The 20,551-nt window shown below is 45.2% G+C and overlaps 1 protein-coding gene across 1 annotated transcript; it reads right to left on the minus strand.

The window, feature by feature from the left end:
- Nucleotides 1-215: 215 nt before the first annotated feature.
- On the minus strand, nucleotides 216-19,881 carry CSUI_008926 (uncharacterized protein). The gene is made up of 3 exons (XM_068069045.1): nucleotides 2,631-19,881; nucleotides 1,757-1,969; nucleotides 216-839 (listed from the first exon to the last, which is right to left on the minus strand). The coding sequence occupies exons 1-3, from the start codon at nucleotides 18,816-18,818 to the stop codon at nucleotides 708-710; spliced, it is 16,533 nt and encodes a 5,510-aa protein (XP_067918979.1). The 5' UTR covers nucleotides 18,819-19,881; the 3' UTR covers nucleotides 216-707.
- Nucleotides 19,882-20,551: the final 670 nt, after the last annotated feature.

The raw sequence follows: 20,551 nt of genomic DNA on the forward strand, positions 1-20,551 counted from the left end.
TCTTTAATCTATCTATCTATCTATATACCTATCTATCTTTAATCTATCTACCTATCTATCTTTAATCTATCTACCTATCTATCTATCTACCTATCTATCTTTAATCTATCTATCTATTAATCTATCTATCTATCTACATACCTATCTATCTATCTACATACCTATCTATCTATCTATCTTGAGAGAGAAAGAAGGAAAGAGGGATCTATATACTTTGTGTATGTAGTAGAAGAGAGAGGTAGGTGAGAATAGAAGAGCAAGGAGTGATTGAAAGACTCGCCACCTCCCTGCAAGCTAAGATGAATCCTTCCCATGCAAACGAACACGCACCCCGCATACAGCGATAAGATTCTACACATCACAGACATACACATGAAGATAGATCAGGGATAGATTAAAGAGAGATTGATATATAGACCAATAGATAGATAGATAGATGAAAGATAGATAGATACATAGATAGCGATTGGTGCAGGGTGTGCGTGAAAAGGGGGGATGTGTCTCGAGAGAGACAAGGAGGAGAGGCAAGTAGGGAGACAGATCCCCCTGCCTGCTCCTGTAGAGAGCGCCTGAATTCTTTTGAAGGGATTAATGATCTGTCCTTAAGAAGAAAAAGAAGGAGAGATACAAGAAAGAAAGACAGTGGAAGAGATAGAGATAGATAGAGAGAGAGATCGATGGATGTCCACACGTAGAATTGTCCTTCTTCATCTTTTCCGTGTCTTTCTTGTTCTTACGTGTTGATACTGATCGAATGCATGCGCTTGGATCTGATTGAATTTGACGAGAGATAAGAACTTGATCCAATCCACGCCGATCTCCAATAGAAACACTCCGCACTTTTTCACAGACACAAAACAAGACAAGAAAAGAAGGAAAGAGAAACAAGACGAAGAAAAGATGATTGAGAAGCAAAAGAAGAAGAAAGAGGGCAGAGAAAGAAAACCGGTCCATCCCTCTACTCATAAATATTCGTGTTATGTACAGATGTATCTATACATCGCAGGCATATACAAAGAGAGAGAACAGAAGCAGATGTACATACCTCTATCTATTCACAGACGTAGAGGTAAAGGTAGAAAGTACGATAGAAAGGGGATAAGAGTGAGTAAGCAGATAGGTCTCTGTCTTTGTATCGATCGTATCTTTGCAAATACACGACACTTCCTTCTCTAGAAAGTGTGTGAAGGATAAGAATGATTAGGGTGAAGCTCGTCTTGTTCTCTCTCTCTCTCTTTACCATTGAAGTGGAACGGTACTTCTTTTCTCATTAATCCCCAACAAGCTTCTTCTTCTTTTTCTGCTTCGCAGACAGACATCTTCTTCTAACACCCAAATACCTACACGCGCATGCATATATATAGATATATATATATATACACCATACACAAACATATATATAGTATATACATGCATATATATATATATATAGTAATTTAGTATATACAAGCATATACATGTGTATACAGATATACCGCTTCTCCCTTTTTTTGGTAGGCTGAAAGCACGTATCGACTTTGCATGCGCCAAGCTAAATAACATCTCGTTGCCTACCATGAAGTATATAGAGATGTATACACGTGTGCACGCAGTACACAGATAGACAGATGGACTAAAGATAGATAGATAGATAGATAGATTAAAGATAGATAGATAGATTAAAGATAGATAGATAGATAGATTAAAGATAGATAGATAGATAGATTAAAGATAGATAGATAGATAAGATAGAGTCGTGTGTATGTGTGTGTCTTACTAGCCAAGAGCAGACAGCAGCGAGGGAGGTCGCTCTTGGAGAAGAGGCAGTGGCGAGTTTGAGAGAGACGATGAAAGCATCACAGCATAACTGAAATCTCTCGACAATATCTGCTGCGACTACCGAATATAAGCTCGTTTTACAAAACTTCTTGAAGACCGTCGATTTTATCTCCCCAAAATTATTCGTCACCACGATCAAAAACATCGCAGACTGCAAAGAAAGAAAGAAAAAAGAAAGAGAGAAAGAAAGAAAAAAGAAAGAAAGAAAGAAAGAGTATGCGTGTGTATCATTCGTATGTCTGTTTGAAAAGGAAGAGATGTGTCTAGGCGAGAGAGAGAAGGAGAGTTTCTTTGTATTGTCCTTCTGTGTGCTCTCGACAATTGGGTGTATGAATAGGATGGATGAAGCTTAGCTATTCAATCAAGATGGAGATATGAGATATGAGAATCGTCAGGACAGCATGAGTAGTAGCAGCAGACCAAGAGAAGAAGAAGAACAATTAAGAGAGATGAAAGCGAAGAAGAAGAAGAGGGTCTGTAAGTCCTTTCATCAGCCATATGATTGAGAGGAGCATGAAGAAGAAGAAGAAGAACGTTCATCCCTTCGATGAAGGATTGATGGCTCATGGAAGTTACAAAAGCCCATCCAGGAATGTATGAAAGAAAGTTAGAAAGAAGCGGGACGGTGGATATCTCCTTGTTACCAAGAGAGATGTGAGAAGCACCTAATGATGGGAATATCTAGTTCATAGAAGGAGGATGGTGTGTATGTACAGCACTAACGCCTGTGTTTTTCTTCTCTATGTTCGCATGCAGGGGGCCCGGCACATCAGGCCAAGAAGAATGAGAGGTTGCTAGTGTTCCTTTTTTACCTCGGAAGAGTTGATGGCTATATTTAAGCTAAGAACCCGGATGAGGTGCATAAAGGTATGCACAAAGATATAGCCTAGGACAAGGAGATACTGAAAGAGCCAGGCTATCCATCTCCACGATAAACACCCGTCGTTGATGCTTTCCTTCTCCTGAAGAATCTTCTCTTTTTTCTTCTTCTTATCATCATCATCATCCTGATCAATTTCCTCTTCTCCCTCTCCTTTTCTTCTGGTTGTTCCTTGATCTCTCTCTTCTTGTTCTTCTCCTTTTCTCAAGGTCTTTTGAAGTGCAAGATAAGAGAGACCAAGAGGAGAAGAAGCTTGGAGAGAAGAAGGAGATGACGAAAGAGGAGGATAAGAAAAGCCTCTCTTCTCGATCATAGTCGCGTCTTCTTCTCTGCGTTCTCCCTCTTTGGCATATCGTGTCTCATTGAAGAAATGCTCTTCTTTTTCTTCCGTCATTCTTCCGGATATCCTCTTCTTCTTTACTTCATCCGCCCCGACTTGCATGAGCTCCTTCTCTTCTTCTTTTGTTGTCTCTTGCCTTTGTCGTACCGATAAAATCTCATTCATATCTTTCTCTCTCTCTTCTCTCTCTCTCATCTGCACTTCTCTTTGATCGAAGAAACGCGCTGAAGAGGAGAATGACGCAGAGCAGACATATGAAGAAAGACCAGTTCGAGTTGAAGAGAATTCGCCAAATGCTCCTGCTCTCTCCTGTTTGCTTGTCTTCTTTCTCTCCTTCTCTTCCTTCTTCATTTGATCTTGATAACCTTCTTCTTTCTCAATCCGTCTCACGCCCTTCTCTCTATCCATAACGGCAATATCTCTATCTTCTTTCTTCACAAAAGGAGAAAAAGAAGAAGAACTATTCAGCGACTTCGCACGCCGGTCCAAGAGAGCATCGGAGGGCCCAAAGAAGGACGAACCGATCGACGTCTCATTGCCTTTAGATGGATAAAGTGTTTTACACAAAGAAGATGAAGAAGATGACCTTTTCTTTTCTTCTTCTTCCTTCTTCTTCATGTTCTCCTCATCCTTGTCTCCTTTTCCTACAGGAGAGGAAGAAGAAGACGAAGGGCGAAGAAGCTCCAAGCTTGTGCGCATAAGAGAATCGATGACGTCTCTCCCTAGGGACCTCCACATCTTTTCGAAGAGTTCAAGCATGTTAAAGACGACGTATAACTTCATGAAGGGCTGAGCTCGTATGTAGTGATAGACGCGAGATGTATCGACATATAAGAAGAGAGAGACACTCGAGACAAGGAGAGAGAATCTTATCAAAGCGCAGACATCTGCTGGCGCTAAGAGAGGAGGTAAACCTAAGCCTAACACATAGGCACGAGGAAGTGAGTTCGGATGGGGAGAAGAAGAAGAAGAAAAAAAAAAGAGACGGGAGAGCCTCCTGAATGGAGAGAGAAAGAATGAGAAGGAGACAGGAAGACGCGAAGAAGAAGAAGAAGATGATAGGTTAGAGAGAGGAGATCGGTGGAAGAGATAGGCTTGTGTCTGATGCTGACCTTGACGGTGTTTTTCTTTATGAACCTCTTTGTCTTGTTCTCTCGCCAATCTTCTTGTATTCTTCTCTTCTTCTTCTTTCTCCTCTTCTTCTTCTTCATCTTCACTCTCTTCTTCTGTTTCTTCTTCTTTCTTGGTGTCTCTCTTTCTCTCAAGGAAAGAAACTTCAAGGACGTCTTCTTCTTCTTCCCCCTCCTCCTCTCCTTTCTTCTCTTTCTTCTTTCTTGGTTCTGATGAACTTCTTTCTTCTTCATAGCGGAGGCTAGCTTGCTCTACTCTTTCTTCCCCTCTTGCTTCTTCTTCTTCTGTACCCTTCTTGGGGCGCCTTGAGAGGATCGAGCGAGAAGGCGAGGTCGACGAAGAGGTCTGACGAGAAGAGGAAGATGACCGAGCAAAGATGAAAGAGAAAGGAAGAAGGAAGACAAGATGAAGAAGTTGTAAAAAGAAGCGAGGAAGGGAAGAAGAGAAGAAGTTCAGGAAGAAAGCCAAGAGAGACTGAAGAGTGTCACTACTGAATTGGATCATACGAAGAGGAAGAAAGAAGAAAAACTGAAAGAGAAGAAGAAACGGCTTATACAAGAAGTATCTCTTCTTCCATCCTGTTCTCCTATGGAGACATCTTGCCATCCCAAGATAAAACAGAAGACTCTCTTCGTTTTCTTCTTCTTTCTCTTTCATCTTCGTGATCTTCTTGTTGTTGTCTTTCTCCCCACTTTCTTCTTCTCCTTCTCCTACCTCTATCAAACCTTCCTTACACGGCTCTTCTTCTTCTTCTCCCCCGTTGAATTCTCTTTGGAAGGCTTCATCGAAGAGACAGACTGTGTCTTTTCTTTCAAATATATCCCCTCCACTTTCCTCTTCTTCTTCTCTCTTTCTTTCATTAAGATGACCTCTACTCTCATGTCCTGTCGTTAACAGGGGGTAGGTCTTTCTTCTTCTGCAGCTACACTGAAAAGACCCGCGAGACCCTTTCCCGAGCCTCCTGAAACTTCCTTTCTCTTCTTCTTCTTCGTGTCTCTTTCCTTCCTCGGTAGCGTGCTCGACACTCCGAGACCTCACGCCTGAAAGCGAAGAAGAAGAGGAAGGGGGAGAAGAAGAGGACGGGGGAGAAGAAGAAGAAGAACACGGACTCCTCGTTATTCTCATTTCAGTGATGGAAAGCAACGACATTTCTTTCTCTTTGTCTATCTCCTTCGCTTCTTCTTCTTTTCTTTCATGGTGTCTACAAAGGTGATCTTCTTGTCTTCTTTCTTCTTCTTTTTTCTCTTCTTCTTCATCGACATCTCTCTCTTCTTCTTTTCTTCTTCTTCTTTGCCTATCCTCTACCTTCAACCCTTCCCTTTCACAGAGACTTCTGTTTTCTTTTATTTCTCTCTCTCTTGCTTCGGACATCGGAGCGTTCTTCTCTCTCTTTTCTTCAGCTGGTCTCTCCCCTTCTTTCTCTTCTTGAGACACGAGCGTGCAAAATCCTTCTCTCTTCTCTTCTTCTCCAGCCTCTCTGTGTAAAGGATACATTTCCCTTACGGGGAAGACATGAAAAGAAAGAGATCTTCTTCTTCCTCCTCTACTTCTTCTTCTCGTTGACCCGGAAAAGCGGTTCTCCTCTCCTATCTCCCTCCTACTCCCTTGATGAGCTCTATGGCTACGATCGTCGCCTCTATCCACCCGTATCTTTGCGTCAGAAGGAGATAGACAGCTTCTCTCCTTTATATCATGGAGAGAATTTTTCACGTCAAGAGAAGAAGAAGAGCGATGTCCTCGATCGTCCACGAGATCACCATAGACTTGTTTGTCTACCTCGTCATCTTCTTCTTTCTCCTGCTCTCTCCTCTGCGAAAAGAGACGAGAAAAGAAAGAAGGGATGTATCTTATGAGAAGATAAAGACTTCGATGGTCACTAGGTATTCTCGTCGATGTACATCGATGGAAGATATGTAGGCATGAAGAGGTCCCCCACCCCACTTTCTTCTTTCTTACTTCTCTTCTCTTTAGTGAGTTGTCTATTTTCTTCTCTTCTGTGACCCCTTCCACCACTGGAGATATCTCATTCCTCTTCCTCTCCTCCTCCTTCTCTTTCTCATCTCTTCTCTCAAGATCTGAATCCTTTCTGCTCCTGTCTCTGTTTCTTTCTCTTCTTCTTTTACGACAACATCTTTCTCTTCCATTCCAAGGCCATCCCTTCTCTCTCCTACTCTTTCTTGGAGAAGAGCTTTCTCTCTCTTTTTCACGGCAGCTTGCCATCTTCCTATTCTCCCTGTGTATCTTGTGAAACACACGAGAGAAGAAGACCTGCTTCGCCAAGAGAAAGAGCCTGCTTGACAAACGTGACGCCCCGAGATAAAGAAGCCTCACAAGGAGCACCAGAGCTTGTATAGGCATAAACGTCACCTCGTAGAGAACAGCATCAAGACAGAGAGCTGTCCCTAGATACACAAGTCTCTCAAGTTTATACGGAACTCTTGACAGATTGCTCAGAGGTGTATCCGGTATGGTACATTCGTCATCTGTCTTCGCAGATGAAGAAGAGGAAGAAGAGGAGGAGGAGGAAGAAGAAGAAGAGGAGGGGGGGAGAGTTGAAGTTAGATTAGGTTTATCTTGGAAGAGTGTGGTCTTACCATCTTTCTTGATGAGACGTTCTTCTCTCTTCTCCGTCTCATAATATTTCATTCTTGCATGAGCCTCCTCATCTTTTCTTCTTCTTCTTTGTGAATTCCATTCCTTCTCGGCTTTCTCTGTGTCGTTTGTCTTCTTGTTCTCATCGTTGTTTTCTCCTATAGCTCTTCTCTCCTGTGGATCAAGTCTCCTCGCGAGATTCTCTTCGGCCTCATATGAAAAAGAAGAAGAAGATAGACAACTACCGGGACCACCATGACGGGGGGGATGTAACAGAAGAAGCTTAAGGGTCTCTTCTTCTTTCTCACTTTCTTCTTTCATCGTCGTTTCTCTTCTTCTTCTTCTCTCTTGTCGAGACGTGATATGGAGAGAACAGGGGGAAGGGAGAAGGTCCGAAGAAGAAGAAGAAGGGCTGGGCATTAGGAAATGAGTGGGATGGTGAGGAGGAGCGGACCGATCGCTCTTCGGAGAGATAGGAAGGACGTAAGGATGATGAAGAAGGGAGTGATCCTCACATGTATCTCTTGGCGGTGCCGTATGGCTAGCTGACAATCGACATGAATGGTTGAAGAATCGTCGATGATCCTTAGGAACAGCAGAAGAAGAAGAAGTCTGTAAGTGGTTTGTATCTTTTGAGAGATCAGGGAGAAGAATATCGGATGGCAAGTCTAGGACAGAAGCGAAATGTCCTCTCGTTTCTACGTCATTCTTATCTGAGTCGTCTTCTTCACTCTCTCCCCTCTCTTTCTCTTTCTTCTTCTTCTTCTCTTTCTCTTGTTCATCCCTACATTCCTCTTCCCTCCATCTTTCTCTTTCTTCTTCTCTTTCTTCGTCTCTTGATCGATCACCCCCTACTAGACTCCTCAACAGTCGATACACTGGGAAAGAGACAAATCTCCTTCTCCCATCTTTTTCCCTCTCTCTTTCTTCTCCTTCCCCCTTCTCTTCCTGCTGCTTTCTCTCTTCTTCTTCTGCTTTCTCTTCTACTTTGAAATCTTCTTCTCGTCTTGTTCCTCCTCTTCTCCAAACCTCCAACAGGCCCGCCGGACAGGAGTATCGAGACCTCCGTAAGAACCACCCCGAAGCAGGAGAAGAAGAAGAAGAGGAAGAAGCCCCCTTCCCAAAGGCTTTCTGACTTTCAACCCCCTCAGACGAGGAAGAAGAAGAGACATCCACCTTTTCTTCATCGATCTCTTTTCTCCCTTCCCCTACTGTCCCCCCCTCCAAGCTACGTGCTCGCCTCGCATCGAAGAGTGTGCAGGGAGAAGAAGAAGAAGACAGAAGAGGATAAGGCGGACAGCGAGAAGGAGGAGGAGGAGACGTTGAAGAGAGAAAGAGAGGGTTTAATGAATCTGAAGGACTGGTAAAGAGAGCATTCCTTGTATCCCTTAACTTTGAGGGTGAAGATGAAGAGGGGAGATGACGGCCTCGAGACGACGGGAGTGCATGTGGGTCTATCTCTTTGAGAAAGATAGGATCTCTCTCTTCAGGTGGCTTGGCGTGAGAGAAAGGAAGCGGAGACGAAGAAGAGGAGGAGAGAGAAGAACAAGAGGAAGATGACTTGGAAGGAAGAGGTCTGAAAGAGAAGAGTTCATCTAGAAGAAATTCGAGGAGATACATCAGTTTCACATAGAGAGAGCACTCATCACTCCATGACGTCGTGTGTGAAGAGGAGATTAATTCATCCGTTATGAGGAGCTCTTCTTCTTCTTCGTGTTTGTCTTGTTCTCTTTCTTTCTTGCCTTCTGTGCTATCCTTTATCTTTCCATCTAGTTCATCTCTTCTTATCTGGTTCCTATAGAGAAGATCTCTCCCTCTGCTTAGCGAAAAGAACACTGGGGACGACGAGCAAGAGGAAGAAGAAAAAAGGTGGTAAGAAACATCTCGAGGAACGGGCAACGTATCGCCAAGAAAGTGGGAGGGAGACATCTTCTTCTTGTCTGTCTTCTCTTCCTTTCCTACTTCATACTCCTCTCTCTCTCTCGAAGATCTCTTCGGAGAGATTTCCTGCACCCTACATGAAGAAGATGATAGAGGGACCACAACAGACGCACGGCTATGGTATCCCCATTCTCTGGTCTTCTTCTTGTTCTCCTTGGCGGTCCTATGAAGAGGAGCTGTCTCGCTTTCCTCCGGAGGATTTTCTTTTCTCGCCACTTCACGAGATCTTCTTTCCGAATCTCTCACGAAGTTCATTTGTCTCTCTGCATGGAGCTGTGAAAAGATTGTTTTGGAAAGAATTGGAGAGTCGTCGAGGCAAGAAGGATTTCTATGAGAAAGGAAGAGTTCTAGCTGACGGGGGTTCCCAGAGTCACTTGAATTACCATGAGTCTGCTGTGGAAATCTCTGCTCTGTCTCTCCTTCTTTCTTTCTGCTGTCTTTTTCTCTCTTCAGTTTGAATGAAAGAGTCTTCTCCTCTTTCTCTTCTTCTTTACCTTTTTCTTCTCTCTGGCTTTGAGCTGTCAGATCGGATAAGAACGTCGAAATAGTTATCTTCTCCTTGTCTTTATCTTCCTTACGGCTACTTGGACTTACACCTCCCACCTCGTCACGACCATCTTCTTCTTCTTTTTCTTTTCTTCTTCTTTCTCCGAAGAGAAGTGGGGAAGGAGAGACGTGTCTCCCAAGATCATCTTCGTCATCCTTCTTTCTTCTTCTCTTCTCGAACGTCTCATCGGAGCAGTCAGTGCCGCCACCTACAGAAATCTCCTTCTCCCTTTCACTGGGGGGGTCGTACCTGCATGGTATTATCTCCCACCTAGACTCATGACGTCTGCCTAGACACCGAATATACGACGGAGAAGAGGAAGAAGGATGAAAGAGTGCCGCTGGAGAAGAGAAACTTCTCTTTACGAAGTGCGCTTCTTGGCAGGAAGAAAGTCGACGTTGTCTTCCTTCTTGTTGTGTGAGAGAAGTTTTTCTTTCTTCATTTGGTAGAAGAGAAGAGAGCTGTCCTCTTACGGACAACTGACTATCGATATCGTTACTGCTTATCATACTTCCTTGAAGACATCTCACTGTATGGACGGAGATGGATTTCTTATCATTCTCTCTCCCTCTTCTTATCAGCATCGTCCTGGAGGCGGTAGGGACACGTGTCTCCTCCCTGTCTCCTTTTGGCTTGTTGGTGTCTCCGGTGTGAGAAAGAGACTGTGGAGATCCTTCTCCAGAGGATAAACGAAGTAGAGACTTCAGATGATTTCCTTCAACGGCAAAAGAAGAAGAAGAAGACCTCCTTGGAGATAAAGAAGGAAACTCTAGTTGCTGTACAGCAGGCGGAAAAAAGAGAGAAGATGATAGAGAGTCGGGTCTCTTGATTGAAGGGGCGTCAAGAGGAAAGGAGGAAGATCTCTTCTTCTCCTTGTTCGAACTTATCATGTTTCTTCTTCTCTTCTCTTCATCCCCATCCCCACGATCATCGACAGAAGTCAAAGCCCCTCTTCGCCTTCCAGCTGTCCTTTTCTTCTCAGGAGACATCCCGTCGAAAGGAGATATCTTCTGAGAAGGAGACATGTTCTTCTTCTTCATCGTCGCCGTCATCGTCATCTGAGGTGGAGACAGAAGGTTCGGGCTTTGCTTATCTCCAAGATTTCCATGAAGCTGTAGAGACTCGGGAGGAAAAGAAGAGAGAGAAGGAGAAGAAAGAGAGGGAGAAGAAGAAGAGAAAGGACGTTTAGAGGGGGAGAGAGGAAGAAGGCCAGAGGAAGAATGAAGAGTATGACTACTCTTATCAATATAACGTGTGAAAGGTACTGAAGGATGTTTCTCTCCTAGGGAAGAGCTTCTCTGTGAAGAAGATGTGGAAACCTTTGCATGTGAAGAAGAAGAGAAGACAGCAGTCGTGGATGAAGAGGAGTCGATAGGAACAACGACGGCGTTAGAAGAAAGAATTCTATGAGGGAGACGTCTTTCGGTCGGGCAACAAGAAGAAGATTGATGCTCCTGCTGAAGATGATAGTCTTCAGGTCCATGAGGAGGGAGAGAAGGAGATGGAGAAGAGAGAGAAAGATCGGCTGGATGATGAGAGCTCTTCTTCTCTTTATGCACCTCACCCCTCGTTGAGCTGGAAAGAGGAGAAGGGATAGAGACAGCAAGGCCTGTCAAAGAAGAAGAGAGGGTTGTATTGACGTTTTCATCTGACGTCTGATTGGGAAGAAAGGTTTCATCCCCCCTGGCAGAAGAGAAAGAGAGGACTGGTCCTATGGACTGAGGTTTCTGTTGAAGAATAGATTCGCACCCTTGGAAATACGAGGACAAAGGCGAAAAGAAAGGAAGATGAGCTGAAGAAGAAGAAGAGGGATAGGGCGTTCTATCATCGTTCTTGTTCAGTGAGGGGATGACTGCATGAGTCGTAGAATGAAGTGGAAGCCTTGAAGAAGGGATAAATTCTCTCGCACATCTCTCTCGTGCATAACTATGGTAACGATCATCATCATCTTCTTCTCCTCCTTCCTGTTGTTTGATAGAAGAAGAAAAAGACGTGACAGAAGGCGTAGGAGAAGAAGAAACAAGAAGTGACCGAGATGTGGCGGCGTTCCTCATCTTCTTTCCCCCCTTCTTCTCTTCTTCCTCATTCATCTGTCTCCTGTTGCGGTTTGTCTGAGAAGAATCGACGAGATCGAGATGAGTTGCTGAAGCAGCTCCCCTCTCTTGCCTTGCTGCCTCCTTCTCTGGAGAGTTCTTGAGACGAAAGGAACAAGAAGAAAAAGAAGAAGAGACATCCTGTTGAAAAGACGAAGAAGAAGAAAGAGGAGGAAGAGTAACGGGAGAAGAAGCACTTAAGCATCTTCTTCTTCTCCTCCTTCCCGTTGACTCAGGATGAGGGAGGAGTCGAGGAGGAAGAGGAGACGCTGTAGGCGGACCTCTGGAGGTGCTTCTTTCTTCATCTTCATTGTCATCTGACTGTTGTATAGGAGTGAGATAAGAAGAGAAAGAAGACGAGCGATTCGGAAGAACAGACAAATGCGTGGATGGAATGGAATTTCGTAGAGAAGAACGTGAGAGAGAGAAGTGGGGGCTTCTCTCGGGGAGCATCTGCCTGCACGACTTCTCTCTAAGACACCTTACAAGGTCCTTACTGTCTCGATAAAGAGGTGCAACGAAATGAGAAGATGAAGAGGATGAGGATGATGTAGTGCGAAGAAGTTCTTCTCTAGGGAATTGAAGAGATGAGAAAGGAAGCAGAGTATATGACGTTAAGGAAGGAAGTTGTGAGGTGGAGACGAATTCATCCCTATCACGACGACACGGCGAAAGAAAAAGAGAAGAAGAAGATGATGAAGAATGAGAATGACAGTGGGAGACACGATGTGTTTTCTTGTTCTCTCTCCTATTCACCATAGAAGAAAAGTTTCTCCTTTCTTGTTCTTTAGAGGAAGTGACGAGGACCTTCTCATTTCTCTCGCATCTTTTCTCATTCTCTTCATTTCTCAATCCTTCTCTCGAGTTGTTCTCGGAGACAAACATCTTCATCATGCCACCTGCCCTTTTTCTTCTTTCTTCCATCGATCTCTTCTCGACCTCTTCTTCTTCTTCCTCTTCTATCTCCTGACTCCTCTTCTCATATCCTTCGCTTCTCTTCTTCACACCTCCTCCAGCTCGTGGCCCTCTTCTCTTCTTCTCCTGTTCTCTCTCTCCCTTGTTTCTCCGACTTCTTCTTATCACTATCTTCTTGCTCTTCACGAAATCTCCTGTATCGTCATGGAGAGGCGACGTGGTATTCTCTCTTCCACGATTCTTCATGCTGGCTAGATCGTGTGAAGCCAGCTCTCTCTCCTCTCTCTCTCCATTCTGCATCTTAAGAGCCTGAAGCTCTCTTTGAACGTGATCGAGCTGTCTCTGCTGCTCCAGGAGGATTCTCACTAAGTCGAAAACCACAGCGTCACCAGGGACAGAAGAAGAAAAGACATCCCCCACTCTATTCTCTTCATTCAGAGATCTTAAAGAAGAGGCAAGGAGTAAAGACGAAGAAGAAGAAGAAAGAAGCTCGGCAGGATTTGTTTCTCTTCTGTCCTCACTGACGCTTGTATTCCTCATCCTCCTTTCGACCCCTCCACCCGCTCTTCCTGTCGTAGGGGACAGGCGCTCTTCATCGACAAAACGGTCAGCCTGTACGGAGCTTTCTTCTTCTTTTCTTGTCCTTCTTTCCTGATCTGAAGAAGTTGGTGGAATAGAAGAGAAAGGAAAGAAAGTACTATCATGGAGCGCGTTTCTATTCTCTTGCTTGGCGAGAATGAACTTGCCATTCAGATGGCGCGAGCAAACCCCGGAAGAGGAAGGTGTAAGATAGGAGAAGATTTCCTCCTCCTCATGACAAGGAGCTAAGGAGGAGTGACGGTCTTTCTTCATATTTTCTTCAGGAGATCTACAGAAAGTCTTCTTCTTCATCTCTTTCTCTTCTGTCGGTGGATATCTTTCGCTCCCTACTATGAAGGTCGATGAAGGAAAAGAGAGAAAACATCCTTCAGGTGTATGGACACCCTGGTCTCCATGAGGCTGCGAAAGAGAAAGAAGAGAGTCTTTTAACGAGGTTAGATAGGAATCTTGTTGCTCTCTTCGTGAGTCATGCGACCGAGGCATTTCCTTGGATTCCTTCTTCTTTTGTCGAGGAGAGAACGACAAGAAAGAAGAGGAAGATATCTCTTTCTCTTCCTTCATTCTTGCCGCCTCGCCATTCATCTTGTCGCTATCTTCATCGTCTTCATCTGTCACACTCCATTTTCTTCTTCTTCTTCTTCTCTTCGATCTTCTTTCATCCTCTTCGTTTTCAACAGCTACACAAAGAGAAGGAGAAGGAGTAGAAGAAGAAGATGAAGAAGAAGAAAGACTTTTCTTTTCACCTCTTTCTTCTTGTGAGATGTCCCCGTGACTTGAGGTGCAAAAGAGATCCTTCTTATTCTCCCGTCCACTCTGGTTCTTCTTCTTCTTCCTTTCATCGCTCGTCTTTCGAAGCGAGCAACCCCCCCGTTGCTGCTGATCTTGACCCTTTCCTCTCAAAGGGAGATGACAAGGAGAAGAAAACAGAGAAAGAGAATTCCTCTCCGTCGTATCATGAGAGCACTGTGAGCTCGGAAATACCAAAATACGAGGTGTATGTACACCTTCACCTTCATCTTCTCCGGAATCGAGCGAGTTCCCCTCTGATTCGGCTTCTCGACTTTCTTCTTCTTCTTCCTCCTCGTCTCTTGCCTCTTGCCTTCCTTTCTGTCTCTTCCTCCTGTTCCTCTCTTGAGGATTCGTGTGAGAGAGTAAAGGAGGAGGTAAGAAAGAAATATCTTCAGATGAAGAGAAGGCAAAAGAAGTTGAACTTATAGCAGATGTGTCCCCTGAGAGCATATCAGGAAGAGGATTATGAGAAGCGAAAGGCTGAGAAGAGGAAGAGATAAACTGGATCGATGGCAGAGACAAAGGTGTTCTATACATCATTGATTCTTCTTCTCCTTCTTGTATGATCTCTTCCTCCTTCTTATCGTTGTTGATCTGTTCTTTCTTCTTTTCTTGGAAATGAAGTGATCGATGAGGTGTAAAGAAACTTTCAAGAATCTCTTCCTCTTCCTCTTTGCTTTCTCTTCTTTTGAATTTCTCTGTCTTTCTCTGAAACCGTAACGAACCAGAGGCAAGGAGACACCTGTCCCTCTTACGAGGGTTGTCTACCAATGGAATAGGAAGCTCACCAATCGAAGAGGAGGAAGAAGAAGAAGAGAGAACTTCGTCGTTCTTCTCCTTTTGTTGACACGATAGCTGTCCTTTACCTTCATTGTTCTGCGATACTGAAAGGGAGAATGAACGGAGATGATCTGCTGGAGAAGAAGAAGGAGATAGCAGGAAGTCTTTTGAAAAAGATCCAGCAACTCTCCTAGAGTCGTCGTGACCATCACCTGATGATAAGGCCGGATGAGAACGGAGAGAAGAAGAACAAGAAGAAGATGTTCTCGTCTTGTGCATGTTGAAGAGAGATAGGATCTTTCCTCTTTCTGATTCTTCTGGAAGAAGAGAAGACGTAGGCTTGCAAGATGAGGGGGTCGATTCTATACACGGGAAAGAATAGAAACGACGACGACGAAGAGAGGGAGACAGAGAAGGAAGAGAAGAAGAAAGAAGTTCGGGGTTTCTTGACGAATACTCATCAAGATATTTTCTTCTACCTTCTCGCTCATCTTCTATTGAAGCACGTCTCTTCGCTTTGCCTGGAGCCACCCCTTGTTGTTGTCGTCGAAATGATAAGAAGGCAGGTTGTGTGCTATTATCCCTCCTGCACTCATCTTCTTCTTCATGAGAACCATCTTCTTCTTCTCCTCTGTCTCCTTGTTGAGCTCCTGATACTCCTTCTTCTTTGTGAAGTTCTCCACGTGAAAGAGAGTCTTCTTGATCTTCCCTTGTGTCTTGTTCTCCTACGATAGGATAGAGACGACGATCTTGTTGCCTAACAGCACTTTTAACCTTCCTCAAAGGCCGTGAAGTAGATGAACTCGACGGAGAGCTGATAGCGTTTCCCTCAGCAACTTCTCTTTCTTTCATCCTTAGACTCCCAAGAGAAAATCTTCCAGGAGGATGAGGGTGTACATACACCGCCCCAGCAGAAGAGAAAAGACGAGGAGAGCCACGAGAGACCTTCTCAGAGGCAACACCATTCTTCATCTTCTGATCTTCTCGAAAGCACGTTGGTCTCCCATCTGTAATCCGAGCCGATGTGAAAGAAGAAGAAGAGGAAGAAGAAGAATCTTTCAAAGGCTCTCTTTCTGTCTCATTATTGCATGTAGCTAACAGAGAAGAAGATCTAAAAGATGGAGAGAATGGATGAAAGAGAGGAGTTGGCCTCTTCTCACACCTTCTATCATCTGCACGAACAGAACCACCCTCATACAGAGACGTCCCATTGCTTTCTTCTTCATGAACTCCATTAGTTGTAGGGATACAGGTCGATCTTCCTTGTATCTGACGAGCTTTCGAGAGCGATTCTGTGACTTTTGAGTCGTGGGAAGTTTCTGGCTCCTTCCTTGAAGAGCTTCTATCTCTCTCTCGTCTTATTCCATCAAGAAGAAGAGAATCGTCACTAAGATCCTTCTTATAGGCAGGGTCACCACACATGTTAGCTTTCTCTCTTTCTATGGATCTCTCCGCAGGCTTCTCACCTTCAGCTGAGAAGCGGCCTCCTCGACTCGAGGTTCTTAAAGAAGCATCTGCAAGAGGCAGGCTCTCCTCACCTTCTTTATAACTGGAAAAGGCTGTGGCTGAATGGCTTCGAAGAGAAGTTGATGCATCAGTCTCTATGGATCGAAGTAGTGGAGAGACAGAGCTTTGTGAGTTCGATTCTCTTCTTTTACTTGCTGAGAGAGAACGCTGCTGATGGGAAGGTGGCGACGTAAGATGAACGTCATGTATACGAGAGGTGGAAGACTTCGGATCATGAGAAGGGGATAGGATCTCGATGGTATGAGCGAAAGATGAAGGTGAGAAAGAAGAAGAAGAAAAGGAGGAGGAGGAAAATAACCCCGGAACTTCACTCGATCCTTTATGTGAGACTGAGAAAGAAGAAGAAGAGGAGGAGGAAGATGAAGAAGAAAGACAGAAGGAATCTGAAGAAGATGAAGAAGAAGCGGGTGGTTGCGATGAACGTCGACTTGGAGTAGAGAATGAAGAGAGATCTTGACTGTCTTGTTGTTTCGTGAAGAGAACATCGTTCGAAGAGACAAGAGAAGACGCAGACGAGAGATACCTTGCATGTGCTTCATTCCTTCGTCCATGAGCTGCGGAACTTCCCCCTGCCGTGTGCGCGATGATGTGATTTGTTGAAGAAGAGTCGGAGTTTGTCACTAGCCATGGTAAAGGGGAAGAAGACATCTGTCTGAGAACGGGACGCTGAGAGCATCGAGTAGGAGGAGAAGAAGAGGTGCCCTCAAAATGGACAGAAGAGGGAGAAAGGCTTCCATCAGATGGCGGTGAACGAAGAGGACGGCGGGAGAGACAAAGACGAGGAGGAGAAGAAGAGAGAGGAAGTTGACAAGCACTAGTAGATGTGAGAGTTGCACTGTGATACATTCGATGTGGTATGAGCTTATGATGAGTTGAAGAGGAAGAAGAAGAAGAAGAAGTAGCTGAAGAAGAGATACAAGGGGGATTCTCTCCATCGATGATGCTCTTCGTAGAGAGAGACGGCTGTTGATATTTAGGAGGAAGAAGAAGAAGACAGCTCTCCTGTCTTTCTACATGTGAGTTCGAGGGATGATCTCTTGAGAGGATCTGTGAAGCCCCGTTGTTTCTCTCTTCGTCATCTCTTGATGAGAGCAATCCCCCAGGTGTCTCTACAGCTGGAGACGGACAGAGGGGAAACGAAGACGCCGGACAAGAGCATGCATCATAGAGAAAGGCGTAAGAAGGCGAAGATGAGGCGGTACGCCGAACACGTCTTGAAGATCTTCTCATGAAAAATGCGCGATGATAACGGGAGCGAAGATGTCTAGAGAGACGTCTGAAACAGAAAGAATTCGAAGTTGGTGCATATGAGAAGGATGTATTCTGCGATATGAAAGAAGACTGAGGGATACCCCCTATATGTGTATAGTGACGATAGTAGGTGTTGGTATAGAGAGGTAGACAACGAGATCTCCATGTTTCTCTCTCTCCTTCTCCTGCGAAATCGGTCTGAGGGGAGGAGCAAATCATCACCCCTTGTCTATGTGGATCATCGAAGAGACAGCACCTCGGATGAAGACTTGGAAGAGCATCCGTTGAAACTTCCTTTCTATCGTCGTTGCCCACACCCCAGCATCGATCGACTGCCTCCTTTGCAGTTGTATGAGGCTCATCCACTCTATTCTCAAGAGTTTCCTTTCGATTACTCCTACGACTTCTGCTATCTTTAGCTTCTTGTTTCGCCTCTCCAAACTTTCTCGATTCTCCTTGAGAGAAATAAAGGTGATGCATGCATTCCCTCGGGTTGGACTCTCTTCCCCCTTCTCTTCGAGAAGAACGTCTCTGGCCGTGGAATCGAAGACCTTCCGAAATCTTTTCTCTTGCACTGTTGTCTTTCGTGTTCTTCTCGAAAGATGAAGAAGGACTCTGTATCCCATCTGTCACACTAGGCTGGCATAGGGGGTCTTCTGAGACGGACTGAATTTCATTCGACGAGAGAAGAACTTCATCGGGGTGATTGTCTGTAACGGGCTCTTCCCCCTCCGGATGTATGTACACCTGAGGGGTAAAGAAACCATGTGACCCAACTGCGGGCCGGTAGATATCAGGAAGATTTCGACGTTTACATGAATGAGAAGGAGAATTTGGATAAGAAGTAAAAAGACGATTCTCATGCGGACAAAAGAATCGGACAGTAGAGGGAGGTGAGTTTGCATGACGGGTGAAGCCTCTTTTGAGGGGGGAACTCCCACTGTCAGATTGTGGAGATGTAGGTGCCCCTATATAGATACTGGATCTTGATTCTCGACCATCTAGACATGCTGACGGTCGAGAACAGGAATGCCAGCTAGATAAATGTCTCACACTTGTAAGGCGATGAAGATCTTCTTCAGGGTTGAAGAGCCCTCTTGGAGATCCTTGGGAGGTTTCACCCTCTTGATTAGATTGAACCGCATTTCGATGACTTTTGAAGAAGGCAACCGATGGAAGACCGCACGGAGGTGGAGGGAAAACAGCAGAATCTGCTTGGGTGTATATACACCCGGGAATGACTGAGGTACTGAGACGACGGAAAGGAGACTGACTTTCATCCAAATCAAAGTCATCTGTAGTCAATAAAGACCGGCGCAAAGAGTGCGCATCGGGAGCAGAATAGTATGAATAGACTGATTCGTTATCTTCTTCCTCATCTCCCTCTTGGAAGAGAGGGCTCGCAACCGAATTCTCTGCCTCGACGACAGAACGAGACGCATGATCTGTAGGACTCGACAGTTCAAGGAAAGGGAGGCGGACTCCTTTGTCCTGATGGCTAGATGGTAGGAGAACTGACGTCTCTTCATCAGGAGAGGGGGAGACAAGAGTCTTTTCTCCGTCAACCTGCAGGCCTTCATCCCCCCCCAAGCTTCGAGAATCATGTCCATCCATCGTGCAGAAAACAATCAGTTATGTCACAATTCCGGCTTTATCCATAGATAAAAAGAGAGGCATGCCCCCATCATCTCAGGCGCTCCGTTAACCGGATCGGCACCACAGTCGGGCATGTTTCCGCAGACGGGTCTTCAGGGGGTATATCTTCATCAAGTGTATGTACACTCCACTTCGTTCGAATACCCCCCACAATGACCCATGTAAAGAAGAGGAAAGATTCCTAATGCCACGATGGGGCCCTGTAGTCCCTCCTGAAAGTCAAATCCATCTACAAGGCAACGTCTGGAGTAACGGCTTTTTGATATACATGGGCGACTCACAACGAAAGGCCTTTCCTGTCCTGTCGTCTTGTCTGCTTGAAGCATGCTTTCAAGGCGATCGACTGACGACGAGCCTTTCTCCAGATAACTAGGAGAAGAATTAGAGTCCTTCTTAACATAAAATCATTCACGGGAGCTTAACCGATAAGCTGGTGAACGGAGCTAGCTTTGGAGAACAAATGAGTGACACATTCAGCAAGAAAAGCATCGAAGTTCGGGACGTCGATGCAGAAACATATCCACCGCATGTCGCACCGAAGGGAGCGAAAAGACGCATGTCAGGAGCGAAATCAGGAGATATGTAAGCAGTTGCATTTGGCAGGAAGAATGAACTATGCCATTCTTGTTTTCGACGACTCTTTTCCCTCACCTAAGTCAATCAAATCACCGCATGTACGTGTCTTCAGACGCATTCTTCTTGGCTCAAACAAATGAATGGGGTATCTGTCCACATATGCCAGTAAGAACAGCCATCCCTCGTCAACTGTACAAGCGGTCCGCCGTTGCAGTTCAAATAACCAGAAGCTGTATCCGCTGGGAGAAAGCAAGAACAAGCGAAAGAAAGACCAAGGCCCTCTGCCCATCGTCTGCTGAAGCCCTTCCTTGACAAAATCGCACCCCAGAGTAGCTGAGAAGGAGGAAACGAAACGCCTGTCCAATGGTTTGCTCACGTACCATGAGCTAAAGAGAAAAGAGATATAGAAGGCCTTGAAGAAAGAACCGTGTTATCAGCGAACAGCTAACTGTTCGGAACTCTACTCAGACGATTGCGAGTAAAGTCGGGCATGCCCTGTCAAAAACCGAAAATCAGGGAAAGCCGTGCCCAGTTGAGCGTCCAAGCTCTCAAAGACAAACGCTTTTCTGGAAATTTGAAAGGACTCTGTGATACACGACCGGAGGTAGACGATTCACCGCTCAGACACTCAACCACAAGCAAAGAGATTCACTCTCGAGTCATCTCGTTGCTCGCGTACCTTTGACGGGCCCTTAGCAGGAGACGCATGCGACCGCGCGTTTTTGCCGGGGCTCTTAAGCTCTTCGTTTCGCACACTTTCCTTGAGAAAACATGAAGGGAATGTCGCTGAGTCTCTTCGACAGTTCAGGCTTTTGTGTTGTGCACCACCGAACAGAGAGCCCCATTTTGTTATACTGTGAAGTCGCCGAACTAGCTGGAGGCGAAGGAGAACCGCCATCTGTGTGGTAATATGCATAGTGAACACAGTCCGGTTCATGGTAGTTTTCTCCCAGCACAGTCGGGCAGAGGAGAATTAGGGTCAGTTAAAAGCTGACCACGATAATTGAGTACTGATATATTGACTGTAACTGATCTCTTCTTGCCTCCCTGTCTTCAAAGCACACCGCTTCTGAAAAACCCCGTCAGCCCACTGCGGATGTATTTTAGCTGTTCGA

Source organism: Cystoisospora suis (assembly GCF_002600585.1).
Source record: "Cystoisospora suis strain Wien I chromosome Unknown contig_5153, whole genome shotgun sequence".
NCBI lineage: Eukaryota > Apicomplexa > Conoidasida > Eucoccidiorida > Sarcocystidae > Cystoisospora > Cystoisospora suis.

What these genes read in the sequence shown, in the direction of transcription:
- CSUI_008926 (XM_068069045.1), bottom strand. Translation starts at nt 18,818, where the DNA reads ATGGATGGACATGATTCTCGAAGCTTGGGGGGGGATGAAGGCCTGCAG. An exon ending in TAGCCATCAACTCTTCCGAG is followed by an intron (nt 1,970 to 2,630) that starts GTAAAAAAGGAA and finishes CTTTCTTTGCAG; the next exon opens with TCTGCGATGTTTTTGATCGT. An exon ending in CTGCTGTCTGCTCTTGGCTA is followed by an intron (nt 840 to 1,756) that starts GTAAGACACACA and finishes TCTGTGAAAAAG; the next exon opens with TGCGGAGTGTTTCTATTGGA.